Source organism: Saccostrea cucullata, unplaced genomic scaffold (assembly GCF_032062105.1).
Source record: "Saccostrea cucullata isolate Sc308-1 unplaced genomic scaffold, CSIRO_AGI_Scuc_v1 ctg756, whole genome shotgun sequence".
Classification (NCBI taxonomy): Eukaryota; Metazoa; Mollusca; class Bivalvia; order Ostreida; family Ostreidae; genus Saccostrea; species Saccostrea cuccullata.
Genome location: NW_026930876.1, coordinates 173,746 through 185,680, shown reverse-complemented (window position 1 = coordinate 185,680; position 11,935 = coordinate 173,746). Strand labels below are relative to the sequence as shown.

Sequence of the window (11,935 nt, the reverse complement as noted above, 5' to 3'; positions counted from 1 at the left end):
TTCCATTTCATAATTCTACCCAGGTGGCTAGTTATGATGAACTTGCAGTCATTTTAAATTGCTTACCACGTGTGTTCATTTGTTCCCTCTGAAAAGAAGTTAATTACAGCCGAATTAGGACTTGTCCAAGGAGAAGACGAAAGAAAACTGCATAATGATCCATAAAAATCACTCTTTTTCTATTATTAACATGACAGTCAAAATTCTTGTATTTTTGTATGTCTCTATACCCAATTCTGTGAAAAAATATTATCGAGTTTTTCTTCCTCGAGGAAAGTGGATAAAATAACAAAGATAGCTAAGTGAATGTCCAGAATTGTTTGAAATTGACAATCCATGACAAACATAAGTAAAAGTATTTACTTGGCGTTGTTTGTTTCACTTTCTTGACAAACCTCAAAAGATTCTAGCTTGTTGTTTTGGCGGATTAATTTAAGAATTTCAATAATATTTTCTTTAGTAAACAATAGAAAGTGCGTAAACGTTTAATCTTTTTAAGAGTATATCATTTTGATATTATTTCAATCTCAACAAGTTTTATATGAAAACAACTGTTCATCTTTCCCCTTTTAATAGTGAATGTCTGATTAGTTGATATCGTCGATGTATTGTAAGACCTATACAAGTATATTCTGATTTCAAATAAAGAACATAAAAAAGATAGATTGCTGAAAATACTGTATATATTAATTGCTGGCATTCGGCGAAACACTTGTGTGCAATAGTAAAAAAGATAATGAAATTGTGAATAGTACTAAGGTTTATACTTGCTTCTGATTTAAATCGATACTGTATGGGGTAACTATGGCGGATTTAGGAGTTAATCATAAGTTTAATGCGCTTAAATATGTCAAAAAATAAAGATCTATTGAATTCACTTTCCTGCAATTAGTTCCTTTGAGAGTATACAACAATATATATGGGCAATCTGTATAATGAACTTTAATGAACTTGATTGGTTCGAACAGACGAAGGGGTAGTTATAAAGAATATATCAATGTGGTTTAGAATATTTGGAACAGAGAAATCCTAGAGAAAATTTTGACTAATAGGAAAGGGGAAATTCTATTGTGAAAGATTAAGAAATCTCAAAGTGATTTACTCGTTTGTAAATCATTTAATTTTAGCTGTAACACGTCATTTGATTTGATAAAAGATTCATTTTATATAGTATAACATTAGTTGCCTACGTCTCATGAGTTACGAGTACGTCAAAAACGTATTACTCCGCTTGCGTCGTTTAAGGAATTTAATTTCAGTGTAGACAATTAGATAATTTTCCTCTAAAATGGCTTCAAATTGAGCATATTTTAAAAATAACGTCAAGCGGAGAAAAACGCTTTTGACGTAACTCATTGTGACGCAGGCAACTTATGTTATACGATATAAACAAAATCTTTTATCCAATCAAATGACGTGTTACAACTAAAATTAAATAATTAAGTGACAACTTGAAAAAGAGAACAGAGAAGTCTCAATTAGTTGCAGAACTGTAGCTCTTTGCTTGAGAAAATTCGGACAGATAAAGCAGAGAAGGATTAAGACTATCAAGAAAATAGAAATGCCAGGGTGACAAATTATCTGGAAAAGAAAAATTCTCTGGTGCCAGAGAGAGACAACAGGAGCAGAGAAATCCAAGGATGACAGAACATACCATTTCAGACTTGAAAATTACAGTGTTCACGCTTTAATGCAGAACAGTTATCTTTGTCTCTGAAATGACTTGCTTCAAGCTTTTTTTCTATATAAAAATTATGGTTGCATTGGGAAGTAACTAAGTGCTATATCCTGAAAATTTTGTTTTTGTTTCATATGTATGTATATCATATCTCAAAATTTAACGATGAACGTTCCCAAATACCACTGAATTTTCAAGAATCGTAATAAAAATACTACATGTAGCTCCCGACGTCTGCAGACGTATGTTCTTGAGAGCAAATACCTTCAGACGTCTATATAGTCCTCTCTGCCAGATACAGTAGAATCAAAATCAATGTTAGTTTTAGTAACAGTGTACACAAACAGATAATATCTTTTTTAGACTATAAATGTTTAAACTATCACCAAGGCTTCAGTAGTCTTTTAGAATGGTTTAGACAACTAATATTGAATTATTGGCATTGAGAGAAAAGGAGAGAATATATCAATTATCAGAATTAAAAGAACTGGAGATTTAAAGTACACAGATCAGAAACACCCAAGGCCAGTCTCAATGTAATGACATTTAAAAATTGAAACATGACCACAGAGGAAAAGGAACAGTTAAAATTGTACAGAAAAAGATAGCATTATCAGATGGTTGCTTTTTGTTTTGCCTGGAATTTAAGGGTTTTTTAAAAGAATTTGTTATAGGTGTTTTAGTGCAAATTACATGCACATTTATTCAAATTAAACTAAGAATTAAATATAGATATTTTTTTAATCAGATTTGTCTGAGGCAACCGTCTTTATTTTCAAATTAAGAAATTAAGTGCCATTGTGGCATTATCGCACGATGAGAAATTAACTCCCATATACGTTTATAACGAATAGAAGAATGTCAAATTTAGACAAAATATTATAACAGATTTTTTCAAATGATTTTATTCGTCATTTCCAACTTTTTAAAACTAAATTTTAAAGATTTAACTAGATCAGAAATAACTTTGACTAAAAATATTTGAAACTTTTATTTCCTTTATTTCTTTTATCAATCTCCATTACGAAAATCATTCAGAACAAGGAGATGACACAATATTGTGAAATTTAATTCAGTGGATTTGATATCAAATCCTTCCAAGGACAAACCCGAGAGGTAAATCGTGCAAAAAGAGGATTTAATCTGCTTTGAAGTTTAAATTTCGGTGTGAAGTATTCTCTCAATCTTAAGAAATGATTTATTCAATAGACAGTTATACATAACATCTAGTTTTAAATCTTGTGTCAAAATAAAGGAAGTGTAATACACTAAGCCCACTACCCACCCCCTCTTCCAAAAAAAAAAAAACAAGAAGAAAGACATGAATTGAGGCGAGAGGCGTCATCACATATGATACTATATTTGTAGGAGAAACTACACCTATAAATGCTAATTATAATTTTTAATTTCGCCTTGGACCAAATGGGGACCCTGAAGAACCCTGTCTCTTATATGAAATATTACCCCCTTTTTCAAAATTCCTGGATCCGCCCCCAGGTTGCAAGAACTTGAAAAATGGACAATTGAAACTATTTAATGTTGTTTGTTTGGGCCATTTGCATTGGCAAGCTAAATTGTGTTATACGAACATGTATACTTTATTTTAAGCAGTTTTTTCAGAGGTCAGGTTCTACACTTTTAACTTATTTGTCGTTTAAAGTTGAGATGATTATAGAACTGGAGAAAAATGGTTAAAATCGGTGACGGGAAAGTAATTCAAGGGGTTATCTTTAAAAAAATTTTAAGGAAGAATCTAAGAACTTTGAAAATTTCATGTACAGTAAAACACAGTTATAGCGAAGTGCAAGGAAGGGACGATTTTACATCGTTATAAGCATAATTCATAAGGCTGATTCACATCAGTCTGTAGGAACAGCCCCGTTGACATGTAGCACATTTAGAAGCAAAACTAATATTTTTTCTCAAATATATGGTAGAGTATGGTTTGCTTTTCTGAATAAGTTCGTTCAAATGTTTTTTTTTTCTTTCCTTTTTATAAGTAATTTGTCCAGGTAAAATTAGCCATTGCAGAGCTACCAGTCTTTTCCAAGAGAATGCAATAAAATACTTTTCACGAATAGCCATATGATATATTTTTGATTACAGGTATATAGTATATATGATACAATCTTTCTCCTTAGTCCAACTATTACGAAATGGTAATTCAAAAATTGTTACCTGCAAATGTCAACGACATCGATGGTAAATCCAGACAAAACGAACGGAATATCAGAACGGGTGACATTTTAACACAGGACACATAGCGTGTAATTCCAGTGTTAATAGTAATTAAAGTAAACTGTCTGTATAACATTACGGAGACTTAGTCTATATAAATACAATAACCAGATTAATGTCTAACACCAAACATAATTGCTGTATTTAAAAATAAAACTTCATAATCCTTCCGTTGGTTTCTTTGCCCATTGCATGCCCTGCAAAAATTCAACAAGCAATACATGTATCGATAGTAATAATTTGAAAAAAATATGATTAATATTTTTAAGATTTTATAATGAGAAACAATCTAAAACATCTTTGCTGTTCGCCCGAAAGAGATAAAAATTCAGTGGTAAATATATGATACAACAAATTCATTATTATATTTTAAGGTTCATAATTACCCTCCCTCATTTAAATTGATAACTTTTACACTTAAGATTTTAAAATAGCTTGCGGGTTGAAATTGGACACAAAAGACATTCCGAGTTGACAAAACTATAAAGGAATAATAGACATTGATCACATAAAGAGTTATCTCTCTTATAAGATTATCAATTATCCTTAATGTAGTAAATGCTCTAATTTGAATCATAAACATGGCAAGATGTCACCTATTCGAACCTCTAATTTGAACCGTAAACATGGCATCAAGAAAAGAGTTTAAATTAAACTTTTTAATTAAAATATAATATTGGATGTTTCAAAAGCAGCCATGATATTCATCATCTTTATGTAGTTCTCTTGTCAAACTTCCTGTTCCTAATACACGTATACTTCCTTAACCTTTGAACCCAACAGGTATCTGTTACGTCATCAAACATCGCGACTCCTGCCCCGGGGGTCGTAATTCGTCAGTATAGGTAGGCACCCGGTAGTCAGTCAAAATACACCACGTTAGTGCAATCTCACACGTGTATCAATGACATTCACTGGATACTTGTGAAAACTTGCAGTCTATTCTTAAAATAAGAGTAAAATCATTGACAATGTCTCATTTGTTTGTCTTGGTGCTTTTGATTTTTGGTACTTCTGTGAATGGACAATTTCAGCGAATGTTTCAGCAGAATATTGTTGACCAGCCGCCAGATACTGGGAAGATCCTCATCCAATCAGAACTCAAGATAGAGACCCTGGTAAGTGATGGTCTCACCGGACTAAAGCATTCAAATTAATTTTTATGTCGCTTTTTCTTAATTTAAGATTATATAATGACGTATTTAAAATATCTTATCTAACGTTTATCTAAAATACAGAGAAATATTTATTTGCTTTGTACACATTGAACAATTTCCTACTCCGTCAACATATCTTTTGTATTTTTAAAAATATGTATCCAAAATGAAAGGGGGGCTAAACCACCATAAAAAGGTAAACCCCAAATTTCAATGCCTATATTATGTATACATTTGCAAAAAAAAAATGGGGGGGGGGGAACCCCCCCCCCCCCCCCGGTTCCGACGCCTATGTAGCGACCTTGAACTTTCGCCTATGTCTTGATCGATACACTTTTCTTATAAAAAAGAAATGACATAAAAATTCCATACAGTATAAGAACAATAGATAATTCAATAAGATGTTCTAAATGAGATATGGAGATTTATGGCCACTTTGATTTATGAACTTCTTTCAACAATTCTTGGATAAAATCTTTTTTACTGAAAAAATCGAGTTTTAAACAACTCCTTTAGGTGGCAACCCTTAGTTATGATCGTATCGTGCTTTATGAGTAAAGATTTGCACATTTGCGAGTACTTTAGGCATACTTTAAACGTCCAGATTATTTTTTTAATCTCGAAAGTTTAGACGTTTCTCTGAAAATGATGGGAAGACGATAACTACTAGTAGCTTTCACATATTGTACAGATTCATTACCGTTAGGCATTTGATTAGAAATACTATGTTCATTCATTTTAAACATTGATGATTCATTGAAAGACGAACGATTTTCCTTTTCCGAAAATTGATAAAAGATATCATATAATCTAAGTCTTCTTTATATAATTATGTATTTTGTTCTTTGTTTCCTTTTCTGTAATCTCGCTTTTTGTCCCCACCTTCGGGGTGACATTAAATTTCTTTTATCTGTCAGTCTGTTAGCTGCAGATCTGTAGCGTTATGGTTTTATATATTTGTCTTTGACCATAATGTCCGTCTGTCGAAGAAATAATATCCTTGGTTTTACCTTTGGAATGAGAAGCGAAGTGACTCTCATATTTCACATGTACATTATCTGTGACAAGATTTTTGACTCCGTGACCTTGAAGTTTGACCTACTTTTCAAAAATGTACACATTACTTAAAACTGCTCATAACTTTTGAAAAAGAAAAGATAAGGTTTTCATATTACAGATGTATACCTGTATTACCTTTGACGTGGCCTTTCTAAATATGCTGCAATTTATGAACCGTTGACCTTGACCTTGAATAATAAACCTATTTTTCCAAAATGTTATCTTTCTTATTTCAATATCATATTGATTGAGAAGAGATAGAACTTTCATATTTGACATGATCATTACCTGTAACAAGATGTTTCCGAGCATGCTTTTATTTTGACCCCTTGACCTTGACCTTCATTGATATTTGACCTTATTTTGAAAAAAAATTAACTTTGGTGTTTTCTTCTAAATGACATATGATAGGGCGTTCATATTTGACACAATTTGCCATGAATAATGGCATTTCATATCCTAAGAAACCGAAAGGGAGGGGGGATTTTTTTTTATTTTCGTGTTTTGTTTTGAAATTACGTGATGAAATGACGTAATTTGACGTATTAAACAATTTCTCTAGCGCGATGCGATATATTTAGCTTGGTTACAGACCTGACAAAATTTCGATCAAAAGTTTAAATAAATCAAAAGAGTCCTTTGTTTTGTTTATCTGATTTTGTGGTCATGCATTGTGTTTCGAGTTTCTTTTAAGAAATTGACGTTTTGATTACTAGTATCTCTTCTCTGTACTTTCAAGATTAGTTGTTTTATCGAAAAACAAAACGAATCGAAAAGCAAGCAAACAACAAAGACACCCCACCCCACCACGCACCCAAAATTTGATGGTCAAATTATAAATAATCTTTGCCTATCAGTGTATTAAATTCTACGTTTATTTTCATTAATAGGAAATGCCAGAGGACTGTGCAAAGAAAGCCATTTCCGGTGACACGCTCGTGTTCGATTATGAGGTTTGTAAATCACGTCAGTAAAAATTAATTTGGAACGATATTACAATTAAATCTGTATTAATCAGTAAGTTAAACAACTTTTATGTTGAAATATTTTGTTAAGATAAATTTGTAAACATTTATAATATAAATTCAGTTTTGCTAGATCACTTCAGAAAATGCTTGTATTTTCAGGGCTTAATAAACGGGATTCATATAGAAGACTCCCACAATACAGGAGAGAAGGGGGCCACTGACAAAGAACCACTGGTGGTACCCACAGGGAAGGGGGCTGTTATACCGGGTAAGTGTCCAATGAAGCAGGTGCGAGCAATGCTTTGAGTCAAGTACAGCTAAAGTATCTGCACGACTGCGTGAATGTTGTGATTTATACTTAATAAATATGTCTTTTCATGAACAATTTCTTAAGATGACTTAAAATTATTTTAAACTAAAATTCAAAACTTTTTTCTCTAGGACTAGAGGCTGGGGTATTAGGAATGTGTATCGGGTGAGTACTTTTTTAACGTGTCTCATAAACAATATACAAATAAACGTCTTTCTTCTAAAAAAATTGTGGTTTCTTACTTTAAGACCAAGAAATTTATAACAGTTTGTTGTGATCCCCATTTTATTATTATAGAGAAAAGAGGAAACTCATTATTCCTCCTCATCTGGCTTTTGGAGAAAAGGGAGTCACTGACGTCATTCCTGGTAAATATAGCACTATATTTGCAATTGTTTCCCATTCACGGTTCAGTAGGACTTAATGCAATTGGCAGATCAACAACTCTCATTGAAGACATCGAAGTATAAACGTGTGTGCGTATATTATTTTTTAACTTTTTTTCAGAGAATGCCGAGATAACCTTCATTGTGACCCTGCTGGAGATCGTTCCTAAGAGTTGGGGGGAGTGGTACGTGGATATCGTCTGGTCGGCCTGCTACCTCGCCTTTGTGGGGGGAATTATCGTCCTTATGGGGCAGGGCATCCAGGAAAAGAGGAAAGCGCTGAGGAGGGAGCAAAAGAAGGCGCAGTACTACAGCCGATAGGTCACGTGACTTACAAGGGCCTGTCGTTGTGCAAAATTTCATGCAGATCTCATGAAACATTCATAATCATAGGATCTATTTAAAAATATTTTAACTTAAACACTATTCTTTTAAAACTGTAGGCGAAACGTCACGTCAGTACCGTGTATAGCGTACAAGAGCTTTATAAGTACGCGCATTCAGATCTTGGATTTACTACTGTTGTTATATCAGAAAATGATGATGGTTGTTAATTTTGCACATATTTTGATATAAAATACTCTCCAAGTCCTTTTTACATCGTCAAGTGTATTAAGATATATTAACGATGTCATTTTACTTAATGAAATGTATTTATTTATTTATTATATTTTCAATTACCCATCTAAAAGTGACTATTTTACATGTAGATGGTTAATAATGCAATCTGAATTGCAAGTTAAATAATGAACTCCCAAGTTGATATTTATGATTGTTTTTTTATTTTTGATTTGAATATGTGTGATAAAGTAAGAAAGTGTAATACTACATTACAATTTTATCAAGAAATGTTTATGGTTTGTTCTTGTGGCTGAGTGGATACACATTTTTGAAAAGGGGCAACCAGACAAAAATTATCTTTGACTACCTAGTTGGTCCAAACTGTTTGGGGGTGGGGTAGACCATCCCTGCTACTATGTGCCTGTGTCACATTATTAAAATAAAACTTTCATTGTGTCACTGTTCTGAAAAATGTCAGTTTCATCTTAATGTAAATTAAAGAACCAGAAATAATACTATAAATATTGTTTTTATTAATCAAGACATTGAATCTCCATATTCCAATACCAGGTATACAGAAACTGATTTTTCTTTTTCAAAAATAAGATGCAAATAATATAAATATACAGCTAATACTTCATGCATTTAAGAATGACTTATATCCTCTACCCCTGAATCAGAGATGAATTATACCCCCCCTTTCTACTTTGTACATGTAGGTGAGTAAATGCATTATAACCTGTAGCTTGATATAAATGCCTTATGATCATAATCTAGAAGAAAAACTTTCATAACATGCAATTAGCATCCTTTTTCCTATGAAATTTCTATAAATATATTAAAATATAAATTATGAAAAAAAATGGCAGTAAATATCTTGCTTGCAGAAAGTAATCATTGACTACATACATGTATAAAACAAATGTAGATGCAGTATGATGTAATATGCTATATAGGTACATTTGTTGACACCTGAAATTAAAACAGATTAATCAAACTTCACAATAAGCATCAATTGCATGTAGTGATTTATGGCATAATATTTGAAGGAAATGAAATCTTAATCAATACTATGATCATAGTTACAAACAGCTAAGGAATCTACAAATATAAATCTTCACAAAATTATACAAAGAATGGAATTTTAGTAGCAAATAATAGTATGAAAACACACTGTACTACTGAAAGACTGCGTTACGAAAGATGTCAATCATTTATGAATTTTTCTCCTTGATTTAAAGTTCATTGGCATATTAGTAATATACTTTAAAGTCTAATCTACATGTACCTGTACACAGTCCTTCTTTCGTAAGTTCACCATAATGCTCATAGATTTATATTACCTTAACTTTCTGATTCTGACATATCAATTGATCCATGCTTAACAAATCTTATTAGGAGAAGAGAAATAACTTTCATATAAAAATACAAAAGTTCTTCCATACATTAAATCCATAAAGTTCAACAATACACTGTCAGAGATTACACTTCTAGCAGCTTTCAGTAAATTATACATATAAATACAAATCAATTTATACATCAAAATGATTTAATCATGCTCTGCTATGTATGGAATAATTCAATTCTCCATGAAAATAATTTAAACAGAATCAGAATCAGAATCAGTTTATTCGCTCAAACCATACAGCATGGTACATGAGGAACATAAAGTATATACAATGTCTATAATGTCGTCAGAGGTGCATTAGTATAAATATACACACATATAAATAATTAATATAAATATATATACGTAAATAAATGTTTTACAACTGCATGTAGAGAGGATACATATAGTACATGTAATAATAAAGTATATGCAAAAAGAAAATACCAGGAGGACAGCTAAGAAGGACAGACAGTCTCAAATATTTTTGAAATAAATGTACATAGTTTTTGTAAAGATTGTATATTTGAATTGGCCATGAGTTCATAAAACTGACAACATTTGGTCTGGTGCAGTAACTTTTGTGTAAAAATTTTTTTCTTATCTCTGAAAAAGCTGTACACTCTAAAATGTAGTGGTATTCATCGCCTATCTTTCCATTGTTACAAACTAAACATACTCTATCATTTAATGGGGTGCCACACCACCTCCCTGTTTCGACAGGTAGATGATGATTTGAGGTACGCATTTTCATCAATAGCTTTCTTTGTTTTGGGCGTAAATTTTTAATGTAGCTTTCAAATCCGAAATTGGTTTTAAAAATTTTATAAATCTGGCCTTTGGAAGAACTATTTATGTCATTTGACCATTTTTGAATGAACTGGTCTTTTAAATTCTGATTTACAATAGCACTTAGCCATTTAGCATTGACAACACCTTGCTCATTCCATATAAATGAAAGTCCACAATTATTTAGAATTTTTTGAATACATTCAATCCATTGACATTTAATACCATCGTTACTTAATTGGTTATACATATACTTGTACACAATATTGACAATTTTATCTTCTGCACATGTAAACATCTTTGACCAGTAAGTAATCATTCTCAAAAACATTGATGTACAAAGGGAATCTTCCAGTTTCTCCGTAAATCATGTAATTTGGTGTAGAACTTTTCAAATTAAATATAGTTTTTAAGAATTTTAAATGAACACGTTCAATTATTTCCATATTTTCATAGCCCCATATCTCACATCCGTAGAGTAAGATGGGTGTGACTATATCAAACAAGTCAAGCTGACATTCGATCGGTAAATTAAATTGTCTAATTTTTCTTATCACCCCGTACATTGCTTTCTGTGCTTGCTCACAAAGATGTTTCTTCGCTTTACAGTATGAACCTGTTCTTGATAATACAATTCCTAGATATTTAAATTCTTTTACATTTTCAATATTTTGGGTATTGTAATAAAATTTCCTCTTTAACATTGCCCCTTTGGAGAAAACCATGACTATCAAACATTAAGTTTCCATTGAGTACAATAAGTATAGAATTCATTCAATGCCTTTTGTAAATCATCATTCTGCCAAAATAACAGTGTCATCAGCATAAAATAAAATCAAAAGTTTTAAATGTAGTAATAATTCATCTTCAATTTCTTTACTAATAGTTTGTAATCCGACTATGTCCTTTTCTACCAAAAATTCTTCAAGATCGTTTATGTACAAAGAAAATAAAAAAGGTGACAGATTTTCGCCTTGTCTTACCCCGACATTACATTCAAAAAATCCCGAGGACATTCCATTTTGTTTCACTAAAGACTTAATTCCCATGTACATATTCCTTATATAATTGAAACATTTACCGTTAATACCATTTCTGAATAGCTTATTCCACAAACCGTTTCTCCATACAGTATCAAATGCCTGTTTGAAATCAATAAAGGCACAAAAAAGTTTCTTTTTTCTTTTCATAAGGATATCAGATCAAAGTTAAAATATGGTCTAATGTTGAGTAATTTTTCCTAAAACCTGCTTGATTATTATTTATTGACATACATTTCTAGTCTATTCGCCAATATGCGGGTAAAAAGTTTGCCTAAGCTTAGCAGAGATATAGGACGATAATTTTCACAGGTCTAACAATACCAATTAACCATTCATCTGGAACGAAACTATCAAAAATT

The 11,935-nt window shown here is 31.7% G+C and overlaps 1 protein-coding gene across 1 annotated transcript; it reads left to right on the top strand.

Annotated features, from left to right (window-relative positions):
• The first annotated feature begins 4,816 nt into the window (after window positions 1-4,816).
• On the top strand, window positions 4,817-8,855 carry LOC134230398 (peptidyl-prolyl cis-trans isomerase FKBP9-like). Its single transcript, XM_062712196.1, has 6 exons — window positions 4,817-5,034; window positions 7,023-7,085; window positions 7,260-7,368; window positions 7,542-7,575; window positions 7,708-7,778; window positions 7,918-8,855. Exons 1-6 carry the CDS (start codon window positions 4,888-4,890, stop codon window positions 8,115-8,117), a joined length of 624 nt encoding a protein of 207 aa, XP_062568180.1. The 5' UTR covers window positions 4,817-4,887; the 3' UTR covers window positions 8,118-8,855.
• Window positions 8,856-11,935: the final 3,080 nt, after the last annotated feature.